At 40.8% G+C, this 26,546-nt stretch overlaps 1 protein-coding gene across 17 annotated transcripts in view; it reads right to left on the bottom strand.

The window, feature by feature from the left end:
- Positions 1 to 26,546, bottom strand: part of NCOA2 (nuclear receptor coactivator 2) — a 283,737-nt gene that overhangs the window by 10,131 nt on the left and 247,060 nt on the right. For 16 of the 17 annotated variants that reach the window (XM_087420446.1, XM_087420443.1, XM_087420450.1 and 13 more), the window contains 10 exons: positions 25,884 to 26,090; positions 23,032 to 23,247; positions 20,356 to 20,485; positions 12,690 to 12,855; positions 9,549 to 9,827; positions 8,351 to 8,428; positions 6,676 to 6,910; positions 4,838 to 5,015; positions 4,056 to 4,254; positions 1,494 to 1,583 (listed from right to left, as the gene is read on the bottom strand). In XM_087420446.1, the coding sequence (XP_087276572.1) occupies positions 1,494 to 1,583; positions 4,056 to 4,254; positions 4,838 to 5,015; positions 6,676 to 6,910; positions 8,351 to 8,428; positions 9,549 to 9,827; positions 12,690 to 12,855; positions 20,356 to 20,485; positions 23,032 to 23,247; positions 25,884 to 26,090 (1,778 nt within the window). The remainder of the gene's footprint in view (positions 1 to 1,493; positions 1,584 to 4,055; positions 4,255 to 4,837; positions 5,016 to 6,675; positions 6,911 to 8,350; positions 8,429 to 9,548; positions 9,828 to 12,689; positions 12,856 to 20,355; positions 20,486 to 23,031; positions 23,248 to 25,883; positions 26,091 to 26,546) is intronic. The other variant, XM_087420455.1, reaches the window with a different exon arrangement.

Raw genomic sequence — 26,546 nt, 5'->3', positions numbered from 1 at the left:
TCAGGGGTTAAGCTCCCTGGCACTTCTGGGTTAAAATGGGCTGTCCTCTGTGGAAGCCTAATTATCACTAATGTCACTGTTCCTCCGGAAGAGCATCCCAGGTTTCAAGCCTCTGCTTTTCGCAGATAAGCCATCACTGAGCTATGTGGCCACTACGTGTATGGAGGCAGTGTAGGGGGAACAGGACTGGCAGCAGGGAAGACGCCAGCCCCCCGAGGGGGCTTCAAGCCTCAATCGATGGCACATTTAGCGTCTAAACACATGGTCAATATGAAATATATTCCAGTTTCTGTTTGACTTACTATATCAATATATGTTAACCATTTAGATGAGTTGTGTATCTGGGCATGTACAGATAACATCTATAGGACTCCTTTCCATAGACAGCTTCTCTGCCATGCAGGACTGTGGTTCTTTAAACAAGAGAAACTACACAGAGCAAATTCACACACCACGTTATTAAAATCTGTATCAAATTTATGCTATTACTTTTTAAATCTGAATGTAAATATTAACAAAACCATCCAAGATCCACTTTTTTGTAGAAAATTCAACATCAACCCTACATTTTCTCCATTGAGAGAGAACTTTTAATTTAACAGAGTTAGCGTCTGCTAAGGATTATATCCCTTACCTTAAGAGGGCCCCACAGGCCCATTTACCTGTGTGTCAAATTGCTCACAGAGCCTTCCCTGTAACAAATCTGCTGGTAGGCATACAATTCAGTTGGGTTTTAAGTACTAATTATTCTACTATTTCAATATTTGGTTGAACATGGCAATATCACTCTCCTTAGAACAAGTGTTTAAGGTTATAAGCAAGTAACATACAGGACTATTACCTAAACAAAATGAAATATAGAAAAACACTTAGAAAGAATAAACATAGGCTTAATTAAGGGAGAGAGCAATTATAAGTCAGTTTATCTCCATCCTCTTGAAAAATCTAACATTATGATTCAGAAAAAGCAAACATAAATCAAAGTTTGCCCTAACATGACTAATTCTTTGCTACTTTATTTTTTGCTTTGCTATAACAATGTCATTCCAGAGCAAAATTAGTGTTAATTCTTATGCCACCATCAGCTTAATTAAAATGAACTTAAAGAAATAATTATTCACACAAAACCACTGTATGTCAAATAAAATTAGAAGATATTTTTATTTATTTATTTTTTTGCTTAGGAAGATTCGCCCTGAGTTAACATCCATGCCAATCTTCCTCTATTTTCTAGTATCTGGGCCGCCAGCACAGCACGGCCGCTAACAGAGCTGTATAGGTCCGCGGCTGGGAACCAAACCTGGGCCGCCAAAGCAAAGCATGCTGAACATAACCACAGACCACTGGGGCTGGCCCAGAAGATATTTTTAAAAATCACAAACATCACACAACTCTCTTCAATCTCCTGCTTGACAATATATCTGTGCCGATTTTGGTCGATAAAATATTCACATTCACTTTACTACCATATCCACATATTTTCTGTTTCTTACCCGTGATGCATCTCCCTCTTGCTTAATCATATCCATTCCTGGCAGCTGGTTTGGGAAAAGGTTGCCTCCCCTCAGAGCAGGATCATTTACCTGAGGGCAACAAGACAGGACGGTGGCTACATTCCGGATGTCCGAAAAGTGTACTGGGAAACAACCACCCTTGAACCTCCCTCTTCTTTGTTTTTAGCAGCAGAATTACAGGGAAGGAGGACTAAGTAAAAATGGCTACATCTTTATATTTATTCGCCCATGTATGTATTTTGGGGGATGTATGGAGGAACACAAAAATAAATACTTATAATATACTAGTTGCCTTCAAAATTAAGTTTTATTTGCATTCTGTATAGAAATTCAACAGAGACGATAATACTAGAAACATTTTCATGCCTTAACATGTTCACTTTTTTGGCTAGTGCAAATTAGACCAATGACTCCTGATATCTTTGTTACTTTAGGCAAGTTATTGATTAGCAAGAGCAAGTGTGAATATCCAAAAGTGCGCTGGATTTTGTGAATCTTCTCTGACCAAGTGAACTATTCATTAACATTGGTGCATTTCTTTTACAAATTACAAATAAATGCACCAATGCTAACATAGGATTGATTTTGCCAGAAGATACACACTGCAGTCGTGTTTTTTGGGCTTCCAAATTAACTCTGACATTCAAAAGGTTAAAATCCATGCAAAAGTTTCAAAGCAATCTGGATTATTAAAAATGTACCCATTTATTTCTGAGTAGGTTGACTAGGACACATGCCGGATTAGACCATCCCAGTGGCCCTTACTTTGTACACTTTCCCTAGAAAGCAAGGCAGGAACCACTAGCGGCCCATTTTCGTAGAAAATTCAACATCGACACTCTTCCCTCCACTGAAAAGATAAAAGTCTATACTTCTTTAAGTTATGTTTTTAATTTACACAAATAAGCATTTAGCCACCATCGATTCAACTACAGAAGTACAAATTATTATTACACGTATGCACAGAGCCTTCTTAAACTGCAAGGGGCTTTAAATTTTCTCATGCACCACTTTGCATTTTTAATAATCATCTTTTTATAGAATAAAACAGAGACACTGTAAAATTTAGTAAATTTTTATGCAAATTGTGGTTTACCAACATCAGGATTAAACAGACCTAATCCAACTTTCAGCCTTTCATCATTCTCACAATCGTGAGCTAACTGATATTTACAGGGCTGCCAATGACTTACTAGTTAAGTCATTTAAACTTTCCATGCCTCAATTTCCCCAAATTTGAAATAAGAATTAGGGTCCTTGCCACATCTATACTTTGCATAAATTACTGAGGTAGTAGAACGCCAAGCATCTTGTGTCCTTTAAAAATAAGATCTCCTGTATGTACAGTTCAATAATGATTAACCAATCTCTTTACCTCGGGATCAGCCCATTATAGATTTCTGAATCCTGGGCTGCTCCCTGAGATATCAAATGCTTTGAGTCTCTCTGCCGCCAAGTGAAGCTGATGTGTACTCAGGGACGCGAGAATCATTTCAATGTTATTCAACACAAAACAGAATTATTAAAAAAAAATATTGACCAAAAAAAAAAACATGGCATCCACATCCCAAAGGCGATGAAGAATAGCTTTTGTATAATTTTATTTATTTATTTTTTCCTCCAAAGCCCCAGTAGATAGTTGTACATCATAGCTGCACATCCTTCTAGTTGCTGTATGTGGGACATGGCCTCAGCATGGCCGGAGAAGTGGTGCGTCCGTGCGCGCCCGGGATCCGAACCCGGGCCGCCAGCAGCGGAGCGTGCGCACTTAATGGCTAAGCCATGGCGCCGGCCCAAGAATAACTTTTGGATTGTCTGTGCGAGCATCCCTGCACAAGGGAAGTATCCTTCAAGCTAAGTGGGCGGCAGGCAGTTTTTGGCCTTTGTGTTTCAACTGGTTTCACCTTAAAAAAAAAACAATTCTGAAACTATAAATGCAAAATAAAGCTATTTAAAAAGCACATTCACCATTCCATTTTTAGAGATTCATTTTAGACATTGCTAAATTCTTCAGGGCCGGCCCAGTGGCTGAGCGGTTAAGTGCGCGCGCACTCCGCTGCTGGCGGCCTGGGTTCGGATCCTGGGCGCGCACTGACGCACCGCTTCTCTGGCCATGCTGAGGCCGCGTCCCACATACAGCAACTAGAAGGATGTGCAGCTATGACATACAACTATCTGCTGGGGCTTTGGGGGAAAAAAATAAATAAAATAAAATAAAATAAAAAGCACATTCACCATTCCATTTTTAGAGATTCATTTTAGACATTGCTAAATTCTTCAAATAAGAGAAAGATTTAAATGACAAGAAAGGTAAGAAATATTTTAAAAGATTCTTGAGCAGTCAGGAATCCTTTCGTGTTTATTTTGTCATTAACAAGTATTTCTGGTAATCACACCAACACAGGTGAAAGTAAGGTAAAAAAACACTCCTCAAAATAAATGTGAGAGCTGAGGGCAGATGTCAAGTATGCGAAGATTTACTGCGGAAAGAGACAAAGTTACAATCAGAAGACAAGGGGCTGCCTCTCCCTCGGTGCTCACCTGCTCGGGACCCATGGAGGACAGCCCCGACGTAGGCACGGAGGTCACTGAGGTCATGCTGATCTGTCCTGTCATCTGGTTCATGTTGCTCATCCCCGCTGTGTTGGTCGCCATGGATACGTTGATGCTCATGTTGTTATTGTACATGCTGGTGTTTGCTTGCTGTCCAAAGTGTGGTGGGGACTGTTGTGAAAACATGCTAGAATATAACGAGGAGATTAAAATTTTAGAGCTCTAGGGCAAACAGGCAGGTGGTTGTGAGCACTTGTGTCTCAGGCATTTACTTCAGAACGAATGAAGCTAGGCTGAAAGAACCCAGGGCAGAAGAGCCAGCAGGTGGTGAGGTCAGAGACAGCGGGGGAGGCGCTCCAAGAAGCGGCACCCACGCCCTTGTCCTTTTCCTCGAAGCACCATGACGGTCCCGAAGTACATCTCCCACTGTCACGCCTGCACTGGACAAGCTTTCTGCTTGTTTGTTTGATTACATGTACAATCAAGGATGGCCTCCAGGTCGCTGCCTTCCACAGCAGTTTCATCATAAATTGGTGGAGTGGTACCTTCTCACGGGAGCTCCTCTTACTCCCAAGGAAAAGATAGTACGCTAAGCTTTTGTAAATTCTAGTAACTTCTGCCCTAGGAAAAGTAAACTGGCTTATTTAGCAGTTTACTTGATATTGCTTGCTTGAGCAAAGAAGTTAAGAAAAACACAGGAATGAGACAGGTGGTCTAGAGAAAGATTCCCCGGTGATCATTTATATCAAAAACACAGATACGTGACGCACCTGTTTCCACCCATGTTCCCCTGCGCCCATCCATTCATGTCCGAGGAGGCCTGATAGGCTGGATTGGCCTGAGACTGCTGCATCATGGGGCTCTGGGTATGCGCCATCCTGGGCGACATCAGAGGGCTCTGGGGCGCGGCGGCCCCAGTAAAGCCTGGATCAGGTTGCTGACTTATTCCTTAAAAAACAAAACAGAAATCCAATGGAGACTTTTAGTTTTATCATAGAGATGAGGGGAAAAAAAGAGAACATTCAAATCAAATACACATAGAAAATTACTTTCAAATACCTTATCATTTGCTGGTTAATTACATACATTTTAAAAAGAGTCCAAGCTGGGATAAAATGCATGAAGAAAAACATCTCCATACCTTGATTCTCTATAGTAATTAGAGGGACCTAATGGCCTGGGAACTATATAAACCATCACGGCAAGAGGCAGAGAGAGAAAACACTCTTCTTTCTCTGCATCCCTCACCAACTCAAGAAGGGGTCAAATATGTCTATTTCTCTTTGACCTGAAATAATCAGTCTTTAAATTTTTGTATATGGCTACAATTGGATTGTTTCAAGTTTAAATTGGATTAAAGTTCAACTGTATGTAAAAAGTCAACACATCTGAATAAGTTTTTACAGAATTAACTCGTTATTCTATGATGAGATCGATGCATTTTTAAAAATAAGTAACTGCATTCATGATTAGCTTATTTTGTCTTTTTAAAGGGCTCTATGATACTTTAGTGCTATCCAAGTTTAGCAAGAATAAGAAAAAAAAATTCAATATAAGCTTCTTGTTCAGTTTGGAAGCAAATGGCATTGACAATAAAAGGAAAGAAAGAATTTTTAGCAGACTTTTCTAAATCATCAAAAAGGAGATAGAAGAAAGGAGCTGGGAAACAGATGAGGCAACTTCTTAGAAATTTCAGGGGTGACATTAAGGTAAGCACATTGTTCCCTAGATGTGTAAAACATGCATATTTCATTAATACTTAAGTTAGCTATAAAAGAAAAGGTTAAGATCATACAGGAAAAAGCTGCACATTATCTTTCTGTTTCTTTAAAGAAATAAGAGACATGAATTTAAGCACCACAAAGACTTGACAGTTATTTATAGATAACTCTGGCAAAAGATAGGGGAAGTCACTTTGAATATTAAGGTTAATGTGAGCACTTAGTTTTATCAATAATTCAACTATTAATTGAATAGGACATGCACAAATATTAATGTTTATGACATTACACACTTGTCTCTTACGACTGACTTTAAACAACAAATCAATACGAAGAAAATAAGAGGTCGTCCACTGTGGTCTCTATATAGCACTTCTCAAGAATTATCTATTCATTAAAGACTTGGTATAATCTTTAAAGTCTTCATTTTTCAAAAGTTGTAGAATATCTGTAACACATGTCTTTCAACATTTTGTATATATCTATTGATCTGTTTGAGTCAGACTCAGAGATTTTCAAATATAAATATACACATATGCACCTGTGTTTACAGACACTGACATAAATACATATATTCATACGCACTCACACACACACCACTGATAGACACACTACACACACACACACACTTACTTCGGTCATTCTTAAAGTAAGACCTGCACTCAGAGAAAAGGTGGTACCTGAGCTGAGAGCCTGGAAGGTACTGTGCTGGACTTGGGGACTCCTGACAGGCCCAAACTGTCCTCCCAGGTTTCCTATCATTCCCTGGGTAGCCAGATTCATCTGGGAGCCATGCACAAGGCTGTGAGAGAGGAGCTGTGACCCAGGACTGGGGGACACTGGGGAGAAAGGGCTGGTGGAAGGTGGTGGGGATCTAAGTCCAGTACCGTAGTTTGGAGGAAATGGAAACTGCTGTGCGTTTGCCTGGGGAATCCGGGGGTTGCTCATAGTTGCTGGAATGCCACTAGGAGCCACCATGCTTGACGTCATATTCAACCCTTGTCCTCTCATCATCAAAGTTCGCTGCTGAACTTGCTGTTGCTGATGCATTTGTCTCTGTCGAAGATGCTGGTTCAGGATTTCCCTCTGTCTCTGGGCCAGCATCTGTGCGTTAATAGGTGCCTGAAATGGGGGGCGATACACGGGGGGAAACATTGGGGGCAGACACAGATTGAAAACAAACTGTATATTAGAAATAGGAGAACAAATGGTACTGTCTTGTGCAAAATTATTTGGAAAATAAAATTACATGGAAAGAACATTTAGAGTTGAACAACAGGTGGTTGAGAATGTGAGCTTCTGAGTTCTACAGAGATGATAATTATTCTGAAATGTTGCAAGCACTTACATGGAGAAGTTCAATGTTAACACCAATTAACTTGGGATTCACTGCGAGAAGACACAGTTAACTAAAGGACCTCGCAGTAACACCAGTCCTATCTGTAAGGAGACTCCGTGATATAATTAAGGATGGCAATTCAGAGTCTCATTTAGGGGACATTCAAGTCTAAAAGGAAACCAAATCACCGTGTGAAAAGGTGGCTTAAAGCACTTTAGGAAAAGGCTGAATAGAGGCAGGAAGCAAGGGGGGGATGTAGGGAGAGAGGCGCCAGGACAGAATGGGAGGGAGGAAGGAGGGATGGATGAAGGGAAAGGACACCAGTGCTTGCTGTCACTAAGAGGTATAAGGCCGTTTATGGGTCCAAGCAACACACAGTTGATTCTCAGTATTTATGGAGTCTGCATTTGTGAACTTGCCTACTCGCTAAAATTTATTTGTAGCCCCCAAATCAATATTCACAGCACTGTTGTCATGTATGGACACGTGCGGAGTGGCTAAAAATTTGAGATGCCCAACGTGCACATTCCCACCTGAGGTTAAAACAAGGTGACACTGCCTTGTTTAGCTCTCATACTGTACACAAGTGTGCATTTTGTGGACTATTTAGCTCTACGATTTTCACATTGTTGTGCTTTTTGTTGGCGATTTTGCTGTTTAAAACGGCTCCTGAGAGTAGTGTGGAAGTGCTGCCTAGCGTTCCTAAGTGCAAGAGGCTGTGTGATGTGCCTTATGGAGAAAACGTGTGTGTTAGATGAGCTTCATTCAGGCAGAAGTTACAGGGCTGTTGGCTGTGAGTTCAATGTTAATGAATCAACACTACATATTAAATAAGGTGTTTTCAAGCAGAAACACAAAAAACAAGGTTATATATTGACACATTGATGAAAATGTTGTGGCCAGAGGCTCGCAGGAACCTAACCCTTTATTTCTCCTAGGAGCAATGGTTCAATATTCGCTAATTCAGTGTTTGCAGTAACTTTTTGTAATACAACGAATGTGAATAATGAGAATCGACTGTAGGTGGCAATAAGAAGTGCAGTGACTAGGAGGGAACTACAAAAGCAACAGACTAGACCCATAAGTGAAGGACATCATAGATCCACTGTGTTGACCTGGATCTTACGGCTTCTAAGTTACTTTACGCAGGAAATCAAGGAGGAAGAAATGAAAAGAGAAGTTAAATGGATACAGTGAAAGCTGATGGCTGGTCTGCTCCTTACCTGTGTTGGTACTCCAGGCCTCAGAGTCAAGTTCACATTTGAAACATTGCTGATTTGATTCATAAGTGGCTGGCGATTCTAAATGCATACATATAGGAATCAATATATTTCAAACTACCTTCCTCAAGAAATCGCCCTCCCAACCCAACATCTGCACGCTACTGGATATTGAAACCACATGGCAGCTGGCTGGGTGGTGTAGCGGTTAAGTGTGCACGCTGTGCTGTGGCGGCTCAGGGTTCGCAGGTTCGGATCCCGGGCGCGCACTGACGCACCACTTTTCAACCTATGCTGTGGCCATATAAAGTAGAGGAAGATGGGCACGGATGTTAGCCCAGGGCCAATCTTCCTCAGCAAAAAGAAGAGGATTGGCATGGATGTTAGCTCAGGGCTGATCTTCCTCACACACAAAAAAAACACACAAAAAAAGAAACCACGTGGTTTGCAGCTGAATTTTCTTGCAAAGCTAGTTATCAATGAGGTTGCCCATTGCTTATAACTGAGAAATTATTTTGGACTGCTTGGAAAACACCCTGCTTGCAAGGGAGGAAGGGAGCAGGAAGATCAGAAAAGGAAACCAACAGCAAGACTGGAAAAAAGGCAGGCTCGCATCACTCATGAAAGTGAGAGGAGATTTTAAAGCCTGCAACATTGTTATTTACTACAGAACAGACATCTGTCTGGGCCCATTTCAATGAAAACACATTTTCCTGAGCTAAATAGGTATTCCATAAGGCAGCATCACTCTGCCACCATTCAGCTAACAGTGACTATTTTTGTCATGAGACAGGACTAATGACAGGAGCTCCTGTTGTCCTGAGCACTTACTTTGGGGTAGAAATTGTGCTAGGCCCTTTAAACACACACGTATTGCCCTCTGCTGTACCACACCCCCATTTTATAGATATGAAAACTGAGGCTCAGAGAGGCCATTAGTGAATAATCAAGCTAGGAAACAGAAGGACAGCTGCTCTGTGCTGGAGTGGAGTTCGTGGAGGAGAAAGGAAGGAGGGAAGTGAAGTAGACAAGAATACGAAAATTGTAGGATCATCTTGGATGAGTTTTCACCCTCTTAGATCGGATGGAATGAGATTAATAAGCACAACTGTTGCGCCATCTCACATCAATCTTCCTCCTGTCCCTCCCTCCCTCCCCGGGTCCCTTCCCGTGACTTTCTAGGCGCTACCGAGGAACACACCTGCTGTGCCTGGAGGCGATGCTGCAGCTGAAGTCTCAGTTGATTTGGCTGGTTCTGCACGAGGCCTGTGGGCCTGAGGCCAGGTCTGGGCTGCATTCGGAGCGTGGCATAACTAGGCCGCTGTCCCATGGCGTGAAAGCTGGGATCCTGCATGGGAGCATAGCTACCCTGGGCCATCTGTGCCTGAGACGCGTACTGCTGTGGGAAAACCGGGGCCTTCTGCTCCAGCATCATGTTGGAATCCTGACTTGAGAACTGCTCCGGGTCTACTGCTTGGCTCTGAAGAGAAAGACCCCAGGTAACAAACAAACAAATAAAACCACTAACAGCAGCCGAGTAAATAAATATATGGCTGTTTTGTCTACTGTCATACATTTGAAGACTTTTATACTGTACTGACTACACAGGTACTTTTAGCTTGACTCTACTTTTCTTCCTAGAAAATGCCTCTTTGCTCAGCAGATCCACTTATGTGAGGAAAGAAGCAGGGGTCGGGCCTGACTCCCAGCAACGCTTCTCCCAGGGAAGGAAGAAATGGGCCATGGCTATGGAATGTCTCCTACTCACTCCACCAACCAGAGACTGACCTGGAGGTTCAACTGCAAATGTCTCCTAGAAGTGTTAAGCTCTTTGATTAATTATTCATACCTGTATAAATCATTTTAATTAGACAAATGGTAATTGTGGTACCTAGCTGGGATCAGCAGTGTTGGGGTACCCACCACCACTATTCCCATTCTGCAGATAACAAAACTGAGACTTGGAGATGTGAAACGAATTGCAAGAGGCCTATCTGGCTAGTAGTGAGTTCCAACCCAGTTTGTGATTTAGGACCTGAGCTTCTCACACCAGTGTGATACCCTGCCTTTTTCAACTGTTTCCTGTGGCTGTCAGAATTTCCTATACGCCCCACCTTTTGCCACCATCTTATTACCTACTAGACATGTGTTTGTCATTCTTTTTTTTTTTTTTAAACATTTTATTTATTTCCCCGCCCCGCAAAGCCCCAGTAGATAGTTGTATGTCATAGTTGCACATCCTTCTAGTTGCTGTACGTGGGACGTGGCCTCAGCATGGCCGGAGAAGCAGTGCGTCGGTGCGCGCCTGGGATCCGAACCGGGCCGCCAGCAGCAGAGTGCACGCACTTAACCGCTCAGCCATGGGGCCGGCCCGTGTTTGTCCTTCTTGACTTCTTAGGGCTACCCCATCTCTCTGGGTCAGAATGGGGCAGGTGTAGAAAATCCAGAACTTCTCCAAGGGGGAACACCTCAGACCCAGGTGGCCCTAACTGCCTATGTGAAGAGCAGTAAGGTGTACCTGGCTAATTCTCCTCTTCCTTCTACTTCTAGAAGTAATTGCTACAACCCTCCCAATACATAGGAGGGAAGGACTCAACAGCAGAAACATCTCTCAGATTTTCTTTAGCCTCGTAATGTCCTAGGCCTTCCTCAAACCAGTCTACCTGTGTTAGAGCAGGGGCCTGGGGCCGCCCAGAATCCCAGCTCAGATCAGTGCAGCCCTGAGGTCAACCCGTGAGAACTGGGCCCATTACCCTCTCCATGAGAGTCTTAAAAATGTGCATGGAGTCTATGTGGGGGAAACCATGTATTTTTGAATTACTGTTCTCACTACATCTGCAAAACTATCTCAGAACTTTAAATATTTGCCCATCTTTAACAGAGAGAAAATTTAATTAAGCAATTTCCACTTTTAAAGAAAACATACAACTCTGATGAGTATAAAGAAAGTCCATTTGTACTCTACATTTCCCCTGACTCCACCTAATAATATTTCTATAATTCAGTTTAATATGATGACATTATAATGATGATGGATTCGATGAGACAAAATGGAAATAATATGAATAAATGAAAAACAAAGACTAAAAATATTAAATGATGAAATGACACCAGTTTTGATAAAAACAATGCTACAAGTCACTCAGCAACCCCCAAGGATTGGACATTTTTAAATGTCACTTAGACAAAACTCAAGGATAACAATACTGAATGCTAAATTCTCACTACCACGAAAGGCAAAGCAAACCAGCCACACAGGAAATACTTAAACTCCATTTTCCTTTCTTGCTTTTATTTCAGGTTCTATCATGTAACCTCAAGTCATTTCTTTCCATTATGCTGTTCTCAAGATGAATCGACAAGTCTTAACTCCCACTTATGTCTGCTAAACTGTGGGAATTATGACAAGACTATTTTTAACGCTTCAGAGAAGTCTCCAATGACTCTGCATCACCTTCTCACAGACCCTTGCGACACGTCATATGTCCAAGAAGCAGATCGGACACTGGAAGGTTCTTCTTAGCAATAAAAAATAAAGATGAGTCAAGCTGAGAGAAGAGGAAGACAGCAGCGAAACTGTGATGGTTTTTCCTGGGTCACTCTTTATGCAGTAAACCAGGTGCCTGCTTCACATGAATTTAACTGGGTGGCCAGATTCAGGAAGTACTATGTTATTTCACAAGACTATGCTAGGTTGTTTATTGTATTATTGCTATAAAGTACTCTTAAAACAGAGAATTATGTTAAGTAACCAACTAATTACGCCAGGAGGAGGAGAGCTGAATAAGGACACAGGGATTGGTTAATTTCTTTACATTCCCATTCATGCTTAAGTAGCCCCAAAATTATTATGGGCTAAACCCACACAAGGGTCAAAATGATTAATGAATGGCAACTACCTCTAAAGTGACTTCTGCTAATTTACATGCAAAGTATTCTTTCAACACAAATAGCTTTTTATCACTAGCCCACAAACGTAAGATGAATATGGTGACCATGGATACTGATTTTTAGATGAAAAGGTTCTAGGTCGTTGGGGCAGCCACGTTCCAGTCTTGGTTTCTCTGCTCCTTGCGTCTCCCTCCCTGTCATGAGGTGAGCTGGACCTGAGTGTCTCCTTTCAGCTCAGTAACCCAAACGATATGTAAAGCTCATTCTCAGTGTTTTCCATTCTTGGGCAAAAGTTTATGTGGGAGTAACAAGGAGAGGAGTAACAAGCTAGCTTGTTATGAGATAATAAAAGTATTCTAAAAAGTGGACTGCAGAATATCTGTAAACAGAAGAAAGTGGACATCTCCGTGCCCATGAGAGTGCTCGGCCCCCCAGCTCCCTCTGCGCATACCTGGCTGACCAGTTCGGGTATCCCCAGAGCTCTGTCGATCTCCTCCAGGCCATCGAAGTTCCGCAAGGCCAGATAGAGCTGGTCCAGGAGAGCGCCCTCATCACTTGGAGACTCCGCTGCAGGATGTGGACACAGCAGGTCATCTGGAGAGCTGCCAAACGGCTGCCTGTGAAGAGACAAACTTCAGCTTGGGCATGTGGAAAAGCTAGTTGATTAAAGGACATTTTTTTTTTTTCTTAAAGACAAAAGTATCAGTTGACTTCCAGGGTCTTTGTAGTAAAATACCGTTCCAGCCGGACACAGAACAAAATGACAACCCCGAATAAGAGATACACTTTGCTCAGGGCCAGCGTAGGCCAGACACAGATCTAGGCATCTCATGCCTGATGTTCATTTTTATTGCTCTCCACTTTAAAGCTGGCAAAGCTGAGGCTTGGAGAGGTTAAACCATTTGCTGGCGCTCACACAGGCAGACACTGCAAAGCTGGGACTCCAACACAGACCTGGGACTCCAAGGCCCACCTGACCGCTGCATCTCCATAAATCTACGCTGACTCCTCAAGCATACACATATTTACTTTGCACTGAAGTAATCAAAGGACCTCTCTGAACTTCTGAAGGAAAGACTAATTGATTGCACAGTCTTATTTCACATGAGGCAATGATGACCCATGAAAGCTACATTAATTTTTTTGGACTCAGCTGTCACTACACTAAACTTGGCTGGACTGAGAGGAAATTTCTTAGTCACGAATAGTAGGACTTGTAAACATTTATCAAAGCCCTCAAGAAGCGTGGCTGTTAGCCTTCCTGAATTAGACAGTCAAGAAAAGTGGATCATGAATATGCAAATTCTATTTGATGTTATATAAGGTAATAGGTGATAAAACCATAACACTAAACTCCAAACTCTATGGCATATAAAACTTCTGTACTTTAAACTAATTGACAAATTGGGGGAGCTTTTTAAAAAGAGCCTCTGAGTTACTTTAACACCAAAAAGGGAAATTATACTTGTATTTTACCAAAACAGTCTAATTTGTACTCTTGGAGTTACTATATGATGTTTTGGAGAAAATAAAAGTTTTCAGGTAAGTAACCTCATGCTTAAGCAAATGAGAATAGAGTCATCAAGGGATGAAGTTACTGGTCTAACCCAGTTTAATATGCATGTTTTCTAAAGACAGCTTGCTATGCCACTTTGGCCTGGAATTCTGAAATACTGAAATGCTGAGTATTAAAGCCAACAATTAATTTCAAACAGTTATAACACAGTGCATTAGAAAACGACCTATGCTCTCCATTGATCCCTAGTTACGTGTAAAGAAAAATCACCCAGTTAAGTGTACCCTCGATGACACTCCTCACCTGCTGTCCCTGGCTCCAAGCCCACACGCCCACAACCACAAGCCAAGCAGGTGTGCTACGCTGTCCACATGGTTCATTCACAACACAAGGTTCCTGTGTTGCTGAAGGCACGTGCCACCACTCTCAGAGGCCCGGGCTCTCATTTGGGGGCTCCTTCTACACCCGCCTCTTCTCCCCACCACTGCCTTGGTTCCCAGTTAAGACACCATGCACAGGAAGAGTTGCCCACTGCCCTTTTGGTTCCTCTACCTGCCATACTCTCCCAGAATTAACTCTGTAAACACAAAGGTGAGCAGATCACTCCACTACTGCTGCACTCAGGGAGTGGGAGGAAGCAGCAGATACAGAGAAGCGGCAACAAGAAGGAGAAAAACCACAGAAGGGCATGTCACGGAAGCAAAGAGAGGAGGAAATTCCCCAAAGAGGAGAGACCAACATTTGGACGTGGCAAGTTTCATGACAAAAGAGTTCTAGTTGGCCAAGAGACAATGTCATCTATTTATCAATTTGTCTTAGGCCTGAGACCTCACTCCCCAAAGACGCTAAGTGAGGCATTAAAGCAGTTTCTTTGTCTAACTTTACTTCATAATTTTCAACTTCTGTTTCTTCAGAAGCTTCATTCCTAAACAACCACAAGCCCTCCACCCCAGATCTCTCCAGCGATGAGAGGCTAATGTGAAATCCACTTTCTCTTTCAACTCGAGCAAGGCTGCATGGGTTCTGTGTGAACCCAGACTCCCCAGTCTTGCATCCGCCTGAAATCCAGTGTCAGATGGAAGAGGAGGCGCTGTCTTGTATCTTTGCAAGACAGCTCCACCTTAGTGAAGACACAGCCAAACATTCAAAGAAAAACACTAAATGCAAATGCTCATTTGCATTTAAACAACTTCCTACATTATAAAATAACCCATTTTGTTACATGCTTTTCTTTTCTTTTTTTTAAATTAAAGAATCTAAAATATGACAGATTGAAAAGTAAGACAGCACCTCCAGGCCTTCCCACTTTGGTCAAGGCGCTCTTCAACTCAGGCTGGGACTCTAGAGACACTTTCCTGCTTAGTCTCCCTCCACTTCTTCTAATATGATGCCATCAAGTTCCTTTTCCCAAAACACACTTTACTGAGCTGACTCAAAATTCTTACTTCAGCTCTCCCAGGAAAATGTTCAAGGCCCTGGGACACGGTGGGGTGGTGGAATTCAGGGACACACACACTTGAGTAAAGCCTAACCTTTCCAAACTTAAAGTCCACAACTTCCCTGTGAGACCCAGCCACCCCGTGCAATTGATCTTTTTCCAGAAGATGCCACGCATACTACCATAATGCCATGACTTATCGCTCCACACTTCCCACCCTCTTCTCCATCTACGATGCTCCCTTCCGTCAGGTCCCGATGTATCCCCTTCACGGCCACTCGATCACCCTCACCCTCCTCTCAACTCTAGAACCACGGATTGTGCTATGCTGCATTGATATTGGCGTGTACGCTAAAAACATCAACTTTAGACTGTGCCCAGTAAAGACATCTTAAATCTCTTTGTTGGCCCAATACTGGAACTGCATAGGTTCAGTAAGTTTCCGGTTGATGAAAATAAAAGGTTCCTGATCTAGCCAGAATATCATACCTTATACCCAGAGAAATACATGGTGCTGGGGCTTGGAGTTATAAATTTGGGCATATCATGAGTTTTATCACTTCCCTTAGAAACATCATAATATGGTTGGCTTATAGAAAAAATATTGATCTAGACTTCCAATCCCAACTTGATAAATGGCTGCCAACATAATGAAGAAATTACTTTCCTATGTTCTGGGCAATTACAAATATAGTTACAATCTAGATGGTGTCTGGCAAATATAATATTAAGACAAAGATGAAATTCAGAGGAATAAAGGGAAGAACACACGGAGGTCTCAGGCTGGTGCAAAATGGTAAGTAATAAACTAGCAGAAGAAAGATCCATTATCAACAGGAACCTCATTTCTTGAAATCTACACTTTTTATGGACTAGCAGGACATTAAGGATGGCAATAAGAAGGGGAATGAGGTCAATTCTGAGCTCTTGTTTGAGAAACCATACCATTACCATCCCTTTTCACATGAATTTTCAAAATTCTGCAAAAAAGGAGCAGCTACTACATGATGAGAAAGTCAACAAAAGAAATTTTACTCTTAGATGCATTTCAAACAACAGAAAACCAAATTAACTCAGAAATTTTGAACTTAATGTGAAAGAAAGTCTTTTATGAAAGGCAGCTACTGTATTTCAAGAGAAAAATCACTTTTGTAAATCCAGCAGAAATCTTCAAAAAATCATCTATAAATTTTGGGCTATATTTTAAACATCTCTTGTACATACCAGATGAATGAAGGGGAAAAGAACACAATGGAACTACAGAAAATGGAAATTCAGCTATAAATAAATGAGTATGTGAATATGTTAGAGATTTAAAGGCTAAGGTGTTTTCTTGAAATGTGTACATAAACTAATGCTGGGTTCATAAAACATTAAAAAACCTATTCCTAAATAGGTAGGGAGTAAAAGTATAAAATATTAATGGTGATACTTATAAAAGGGATAAAAAAAAAAAGCACTGCTTTTCTTTTATTTCAAAAGAGAGACGTATTTAGAACTTTGTTATCCATCACTTCTGAATTTCTATGACAATAAGATTACCATCAAGTTGGTCATAAATTTCTTCCAAACTGAATTATTTAAAATAAAAAAAGTGGGACAAGTGGCTGGAAAAACTGAAATAACTTTAAAAGTGGTGAAAATGTTTTGCTTTGTCCACACAGTTCTTACACAAAGAAAAGCGACACACAGTAACCAAAGCAACGAGAGAACAGGGGCAGTGCTCAGTCACAGAAACTTGCACAGCAAACTGAACAAGCTTACTCTGCAACTGGACCCAGTAGAAACTCTGAAATTCTTCCATTTTTGTTTTAATAAAACTCTCATCTGTTTGGGCAATAGAGCAAATCCTAACTTTGGGCTTAGTTTTCCCTAGAAACTAATCTTTGACATTTCATCCAAAAACAACTATCAGGTGCTGGATTTAATTATTGTACTACATTTTTATTATGTGCAAGTTTCCATGGAAATGGTTTTACCATATCAAATAAATATATTTAGAAAAAGCGGAACACTCTCTGACACCATGAAATTAGGCTCAAAGAGCTGGAGGACCCTGAGAAAGTAAGACTACAGTGGTCGTGTCCACGATGCTCTATTCCCAAGCAAACCCAGCGATGGGGGTTGCATGCCGCCCTTGCAGCCAGTGCAGTGAGAGCCACAGTGACTGACTGTGGTTCTTCTGTTTCTTTGTCCGTTGCCTCACTTCTACTCAAAGTGCAGGGGGAGGGAAGACCGGCGGCCCTGGCATCACCTGGGCCTTGTTAGAAATGCAGAATCCTGGGCCCCACCCAGACCCGCCTTTTAAAGAGGCCCCAGAGGTGGTTCACAGGCACAGTGGGGTTTGAAAACACTAGTTTTCCCCTAGGTGAATGGAATACAGCTGGCAGCACCCTTCCTTCTTCATCTCCTTAAAACAGTTATTAAGCAGTTTCCCTGATCTTTTTTTTCAGTAAAATAACTAGCTCACAATTTTTTCTCACAGAGCCTATTGCTGGGCTCATATTCATCTGCTATTTTGTTTTTTTTAAACTTCATTGAATCTTTTATTTTATTGTTAGTGCAGCTGAGCAAATTTCAACTCCTAGCGATCCTGTGTACAGCAGAGCGGAACCCTGCGTGGTCTTTTTATGCCATCCTCTCATCTGGTGCTATCAGACGATGCTCTGCTGCTATTCACAGAGTTTTCATGGCCGATTTTTTGGAAGTGGGTGGCCAGGTCCTTCTTCCTAGTCTGTTTAGTCTAGAAGATCCTCTGAAACCTGTCCACCATGGGTGACCCTGCTGGTATTTGAAATATCAGTGGCATAGCTTTCAGCATCACGGCAACATGCAGTCCCCACAGTATGACAACCGGCAGATGGGTGGTGCGGGTTCCCTGACTGGGAACGAACCTGGGCCGTGGTGGTCAGAGCGCCGAATCTTAACCACTAGACCACCAGGGCTGGCTGAATCCTTTATTACTCCCTTAAGAAACAGAAAGGAAAATGGGCGCCACACTGCAATTCTGAGCTGTGCAATGCTGTCTATAACAAAAGCATTACATCTCACAGTAGGACTTACTCTGAAATCTGTTTTTTTTAAAAAAACAAGTAAGCAGCTCTGGAAATGTACTGAAATATCAGAAACCCTGTTGACTTTCATCATTTGTGAATTTGATAACAGTATTACAGTTTTAGACTAGAATAATCCCCTAAGGACAAAATGTTCACTCGGCCTCATGGAGCCCCCAACCTCAACTACTTGCCTATGAGCCTCAAGGCCAAATTCCTCCAGTTTAAGTTTTCTAAGAAGCTTACTTCTCGGAAAACACTGTCTGCCTCCTTCAAGTTCCTATACTCTCTCTTCCTCAGGCCCCTAGCTGTACTCCTGCCTGGGGCTCTTCACTCACCCAATACTGCACAAGCAGCACCAGCACGTAGGCCTCAAGCCCACCTGTGCAGCGGCTGCTTCCAGAGCTCTGCTGAACACCAGTGAGACGATGCACATCATCACACAACCGTGATGTTGGCTTTGCAGGGAATAACGGAACTCTCCAAGAGGCCAACACAAAACAAGACAAAACATACCTACGAGCTGAAACTTGAGAATCTCCTGAGCCACTGGCAACAGGCGCATTTTTATCCATAGAGCAGAGGAGAGCCAGGGCTTTGGGCCACAGCCAAGTAAAAGGGCTAACCTGAGACTGCTGGCCTGAGCCAGGGAACCTGGAGCAGAGCCCCCGCAGAGATCACCTCAAGTTCTCTCTTAAGAAAAGTGTCCTCAATTTTGACCCCAGGTGTTTCATTGACTAAGACCAACTATGAGCTCCCAATAACAGATTACCAAAATACTAAGGGAAATAGACCACGATGAGTGCGAGTCAATCGCTGGATTTCAAACTCTAAGAAATTAGGATATTTGAATTATTAGATAAAGAAGTTTAGAAAATAATGATGAATATAATGTTTAAAGAAATAACAGATGGAATCACAAAAATAAGCAAACAATAAGAGACTGTGAAAAATGACCAAACAGAACTTTTAGAAATGAAAAATATAATTGGATTAATAGCTAAAGAGATAATTAGTGAACTAGACTATAGATATGAATAGATTATCCTGAATGTAGTCCAAAGAGACAAGGGGATGGAAAATACATGGATTAAGAAATATGGAGGCTAGAACTTAAAAAAATCTAATGTGGAAAGAGAAGGTAAGGGATTCTGATAAGACAGAATCCCAGAAAGAAAGAATAGAGAAAATGGAGGAAGGGCAGTATATAAAGAGATAAGGGCTAAAAATTTTCCAGTGATGAAAAACATGAATCCACAGATTAACAAAAGCACAACATATACCCAATACCAAGCAGTATAAATAAATAAATCCACATCTAGATACACTGCAGTGAAACTACAATGCAGCAAATACAAAGAATATTTCACAAGCAATTAGAAAGAAAAGATCATCTACAAAGAAACAAAAATGATTAGACTGGTAATTAGAACCGAAAACTCAAACTTGATCATACACCACTCCCTTTTTCAAAAAATGTTTTCAATGGCTTAAGAAAAAAGGCTGAATTCTTCTGAGTTTCGTATTGGAGACACTCTATAAATCTATTCTATTACTAATCTACTCTTCTAGCCAAATCTTCTGATAATTACCTTTTTCAAATGTTGTAAAATATATTTAACATAAAACTAGACTACTTTCTGTTTCCCTAAACATATTGTGTTGCTTCTGTAAGATCCAGGCCTCTGATTATGCTGCTTTTGCCAGACAGACTGGCTTTTGCCATCTCTGCCTCCTGAAATTATACCTTTTCTTCAAGACGCTGAAGCCTTCCCCAATCACCCCAATTGGATGATCTCTTGAAATATGGTTTATTTCTCTTACGGCATTTACAGTGCAAACTACCTCATATTACAGTTATTAGTATATATATTTTATTTTCCAACTAAATCGTCACTTCTTTAAAGACATGCCCTAGATCTGACTGATTTTTTGATTTCCCCCTCCCCTATACCCCCCCAATTGAGCAGACAACATAGTTTGAATATATGAAAACTGATCAGGCACCAACTATTCAAAAGGAAAAGATTCACTTCTGACATAGGTCTAAATAACTTCCAGAACTCATGAACCACTGCTCTCTTGGATCTCCTGGGTGCCCGGGACTCACCTGTTCTGGCTGGCAAAGGATGCCTGGTCTATAGGCAGGATGCTGTCAGGCCACGGGGCGGTCTGATTTGGAGGAGCTTGTTGTTGGCTGTACTGAGGTCCCCCCATGTTCATCTCTAATTCAGACGGCCCTAAAAAAGGAGAAGAAAAACATCCAAAAGTCTTACAACTTGTAATCAAGGAAGTATCTATTTCTACTATGTAATATGAGTGAAAGATCCGGTTCACAGAAAAGGAAAAAGACAGAAGCAATAGGGCCGGCCCAGTGGCTTAGCGGTTAAGTGCGCGTGCTCCGCTACTGGCGGCCTGGGTTCGGATCCCGGGCGCGCACTGACGCACTGCTTCTCCGGCCATGCTGAGGCCGCGTCCCACATACAGCAACTAGAAGGATGTGCAACTATGACATACAACTATCTACTGGGGCTTTGGGGGAAAAAAAAAAAGGAGGAGGATTGGCAATGGATGTTAGCTCAGGGCTGATCTTCCTCACAAAAAATAAATAAATAAATAAATAAATAAATAAATTTTAAAAAAAGACAGAAGCAATAATAATTAGGTGAAAATAACGAGACAGAATTTTTGATATTAATTAAATAATTACTTATTTAAAAAGCATCATAGTAAATCCACTATATGTTAACATAAACAAGATTTTTTAATGAAGAATGAAAAAAATCTTTTATTGGCATTGTTTTATATTTCTGCAAATCACTTTAATGTCTAGACTGATAGCAGAGAGCCAAAATCTCTTATCTGCTTCCACATTCATCTACTCTCGGTATCATATAGCATGTAACTCCTAGAACTTCATTGTACACTGTGAGAGAATGAGAGCAAAGAGGGCAAACGTGTCTTAGTATTATTACAAAAATAGTTTTGGCCTTGCAGACCCCCTGAAAGGGCGCCAGGGTCCCAGACGACACTTTTGAGAAGCACTGGTCCAGACTACTCGCTCCTGAACTGTTACTAACTGTCCTTCAGTTAGCTCTTCTGCTGGAGTAAGGGCAGAACAGACAGGAGGCTCAGACAACTCAGATGTGCTCTTTCTTAGAAGTTCCTTTAGAAGTTTAAAGCTAATGGACAATATGAGCTTTTTAATGATTTTATCGTTATCATTATCTGTAGATCTGCCTTCCACTACAATAGATAATTTTCTGTTGAGTTCCTGGCTTTTCTTTTGGTGAGGAAGATTAGCCCGGAGCTAACGTCTGTTGCCAATCCTCCTGTTTTTGCTGAGGAAGACTGGCCCTGGGCTAACATCTGTGTCCATCTTTCTCTGTTTTATGTGGGACGCCTGCCACAGCATGGCTCAATAAGAGGTGTGTAGGTCCGCGCTCAGGAACCAAACCTGTGAACTCCAGGCAGCTGAAGTGGAGTGCGCGAACTTAACCAATATGCCACCAGGCTGGCCCCTATTATTATGATTTTTAAATGAATGAATCAATATTTTAAAAATTTCCCAGTTTAATTTTGCATGGAAATCTGGTCATTTTTGGCATTTTTCATGGAAGTCTCAAATTACATGAATTTATGTTTGGGAACCACTCATTAACTTAAGTATGTTCTCTGTAGAAAGGCAATATGAATGCTATCTCTCAGAAACAATAAGCCAAAATGTGCTGAGCAATTAAATAACCAGGGAAGAAAACTGACGCCAGAGGTAGGATGAGAATTCTGAATTATCACGTCAGAACACTCCTGGCATTTTTCCATTAATGATTTAGCTCTTATTCATTGGGCAATATCTAAGTATATGAAAAAGTACATAAACATTAACTTATCTGAATTATGCTAATGTACAAGATAAGATGAAGGTTAATATGTCAGTGATTAAGAAAAGAATCTCGAGTATGAGTTGTATAGACCATTAATTTTTTAAAATAATGGCTTTATTGAGATATAATTCACACACCACACAATTCACCCATTTAAAGTGTACGATTCAGTGGGTTTTAGTATATTCGCAGAGTTGTACAACCATCACGACAATCAAGTTTAGGACACTTTCATTCCCCCAAAAAGAAACCCCACGACCATTGGGAGCCGCTCCCCACTTCCCCCCAGACCCTCAGCCCTAGACAACCACAAATCTACTCTCTCTCTCTATGGATTTGCCTATTTTGGACGTTTCATATAAATGGTATCACACAATGTGTCAGATCATTAATTTTAATAACATGTGAACTGTACCTGAATAGAATTCTAGTGATCCTCACATTTTGTGAGATGTTCTGTGAGACCCTGCACCTTCAGTGAGGACCTGGGAGAGTCTGGTTCAACAGTCTAGGGTAGTGGCCCAGGAGTCTGAATTTTAAGGTCCTGAGATGATTCTGATGATCATCCAAAGTTAGGAACCACTGCTGTATCATTGAAATACTGCTTTAAAATATCATATACATAACATTTATAGTGTGACACTCTAATTAACTCTCCCCAAAAGTTGAAATTAGATAATTTAATGAAAATAAAAACATCGTAAAAGTAGTTGGTTCTCTTATGTAACTGGAAAACTTTTGAGATTCTATGATTCTATACAGAGTTCCAGCTAAATCCCACTTATGACAGTTTGACATGGAGGCATTACCTTAACTGCAAGTTAAGAGCATGTCTTGAAAGCTGTTACTCTCTTCTAAGAGAGCTTAAAAATTAAAAGCAAAGAGCACTGGAACTACCTTACCTATATTCATGACCTGAGACTGAAGCATCTGCCTTTGGCCGGGCTGGCTGTTGGGTCTCATGGGGATGCTGGCTGTTGGGTTCCGAATCATACCTCCTTGGATTGGCCGGTTCATGGCACTGGTGGTGGCGGCACAGGTGACTCTCACAGCAGAACTCTGTGGTGCCCATTCCCCAGACGGCATGGTGGGCCGGGCAGCATTACTACCAATCATTCCTGCAGGCAAGCCAAAGGAAGCTGAGAGATGCAGTCACTGAAGACATATTCACCTTGTATGAACACCAGATGATCTAACTCTGTACGAGACGATCATTCTGTAATACACAGTTAGCCCAACAGCTAACGCCCTCATTGGGACAGACGTGGGCCCTTGGCTAAGAAATAAGAACTGGCAATTACTACAGAGTTTTCCACAACATAGACTTGCCACTCTATTTACAGTTCGGAAAAGCTGTTAAAATTGTTCCTGTATGTACTTAGACACAGGTGCTGTGGCATGTGGATAACCCCAACTTCCTTCCTCAGGAAGTGAATCACATTAGCTGATACGCACGTCAATGCTTTACTTTCCAAAAGGGAGGTGAGGCTAAGAGGAACAAGGTAAAAACTGATAATCAATACTCTAATTATAAGCCAAAATCACGGAGAGTATCCTGTGCAGCCTACGCCAGACTTTTAAATCCTTGAATACCTTTCAGAGTATTATAATTTGTTAAGCTTCAAAATTTGACCAAGGTAGCCAATAAGCCTGGGGAAATGATAGGATCTTTCTCCTACAGTTCTTTACAGCCCGAGCAAGAGAACGCCTACTGCTTCAACACACCTGGACCACCACGTTCCTGGTTATACAGATCTAGAATGGGGTAGGACAGATTCGCAAAAATCCTTTTGCACTTGAGACAGTAACAGTTACCTGACCACACATAACATAAGAACACAACACTGCTAAGCAGGATCAAGTGTTTGCCCTGTCTAGCCTGGCCCCCCGGATGCTGGCAATGGCCAAACATTTGCTAAGACTTCATATTCTAAAGGGGAAAAACCTCAAGTGAGGACTCTTCATTTTAAAGTGTTTAATGATGGATGGACAAAAGTTCTGCTTTCAAATACGTGGCTTGCTTTCATTTACTTTAATTATAATAAACAACTAAAAACAGGGTGTATCTAAAAAATGGAGAGAACATGTATTATGGGTGGTTTTTCACTGGTGAAATGAGAATATGCTACATTAGGGTGATTAAAAGTGAAGGGTAATTAATCAGACTGAAAAAGTTAGAACATTATAATAATAATACATATTTTAAAAACCACTTCAAGATTAGATTTGAACTATACAAAGATATTATGGGAGAATAGGCATTTTATTTTTCTGAAAATCTATTATCTAAATAATACAACACAAGATGATAGAAAGTCTATAAAGTGGAAGGGAGAGTCATCCATAATTCAAGAATATTAATGCAATTATAACTAGGGTAGTTTCTTTCAGCCTTTTCCTGTTTTTTGAAATGAAGCCCAGGCCTTGTATGATCTTCATAGCCTGGACACCAGTGATCTCCAGGCTGCCCAGATTTGAATATAGGTGTACCCCCAAATTCCTACTTAAGAGTCCTGCAAGAATTTAGATCTTGTATTCTGCTAAATAAGGAGCTACCTTTAATAAATCATTGGCCCCTTTTCTCTTATAGCATTTTACATAAATCAATACTTTACCTTAAAAATAATGTAAAATTAATATGGCACTGTTTCTGTGAATATATAAATTAGCAAAGTAGTCAGTGCCTGGCACGTATGATAGGCACCCAATAAATATTTGTTGAATGAGTAAACTATTTTAATACAGCATAGTTCATGTTTCCAATAAATTGCTTATCAACAAAAAGTAAAAAAAAAAAAAAATCCACCTTTTCTCCTTAAATTGAATTCTTATTTTTAGTTAACTATCTAAATGGCAATGTGTATACAGGGATTACAGACTTAGCTAAAAAAAAAAAATCTATTTTTTTCAATGTCTTTGTCTGTATTATCCCATTTTAACAAAGGAAGAAAGCTGTAAATTGTGAGCAGTTCTTCATGAGAAAACTCAGCATCCTGCTCTGTCTGTGATAAAACAGATATTACAAGGGTACAGGACGTGGTGGTAATAGCAGTCAGTGCTGCTGGAATGACTTCTAGCCTGAACTGGATGGAAGTTTGGGAATATGGTAGCTGCTATGACAGTGACCAACACTCAGGAAACGTGCTTGGGCAACTTGGCAGACACTTAAGTTACAGCAGGTCAAGGTCCAAACCAGATCACAGGTGACTGTACACATCTTCAAAAAGCCCTGGACCAGTTACTAGTAGGCCAGGCATACTCCTGTTTAAAGCTCTTTATTTTTAATTAATATTTTTCTGAATGAGAATTGTACCACTTATAAGTATGAAAGGTTAGTTGGATTTTACACTTTCATTCTGAAATTCTCCAAACACAAATCATCAATTAATAGGAAGTTTTGGGGTTATCAGCAGATTATCAAGAGAAGCGAGCAACCACCAAATTATTTTACACAGACCACTACAATTTCTAGAAAAGTAACTGGAATAGAAGTGAACTAAGCCTATGTTATAGGATTAATGAGTAGAAACCTCGTGAAAGTAACAATCACAGAATAGAACGGTCAGCTTACTGCAACGCTTTCCGATGTTTCATATGCCACTCTTGCAGTGAGAATTTGTAGAATTTTCTTATATTCAAATAAGTTTCTAACATAAAAAAACTCCCTTGAAAAATTCTACTAGTTTGATGTGGACGAATACATCATTAAGTTAAATAACCCACCAATAAAGTAACAGTGCATTTGAGCCCTTACCTGTGCTACTGTTCCCTAAATTTCCTTGGTTTCCTATCATCCCTTGATTACCCATCATTCCTGGCTGAGGTATCACTGAGTAGGGACTACTGTTTCTGATTGGTGGGAAAGGTCCAGCACCAGTTGGGCTTTGCAATGTGATGTCAAGTGGTAAGTTCTGGTTTGGCAATAACCTGCCCAGTTGCCCTGGTCGTGGGTTATTAAAAGCTAAGGAGAAAACAAATGAAAATTGAAGGTTAATATAGAATAATGAAAAAGAATAGTAACAGAAGTAGTGTTTAGGGAAAATGTCGTTTCTATAATAACAAAGATATGCACGTCAGGGACCAACTGCCTACATAAAAGACAAATTCACAGACAAAAAAACAAATGCAGCGCCAAACCGCAGACTTGTAACCTAATCAACAAGTGTCTAATTCTCGACAATCTTCTAAAAAAGGAAAAAGGAAAAAAAGAGAACACGTCTATTATTTACCATATATTTTTCTCTCCAATGTTAATTTCTAATATTCAATTGTATTTGCTAAGTAAACCACCAATATGGTTTTTTTCCTATGTTATATCATTAGAATTTAGGAGTATAGCTTTGTCACAGCTATGAAGCTATAAACATCTCCTGCATACAGCACCAAACCCAGGCACTTGTGGTTTGGACATTAGACT

Source organism: Ceratotherium simum, chromosome 31 (assembly GCF_057802395.1).
Source record: "Ceratotherium simum simum isolate JZ-2026a chromosome 31, ASM5780239v1, whole genome shotgun sequence".
NCBI lineage: Eukaryota > Metazoa > Chordata > Mammalia > Perissodactyla > Rhinocerotidae > Ceratotherium > Ceratotherium simum.
This window is presented reverse-complemented; position numbering and strand designations above follow the sequence as displayed.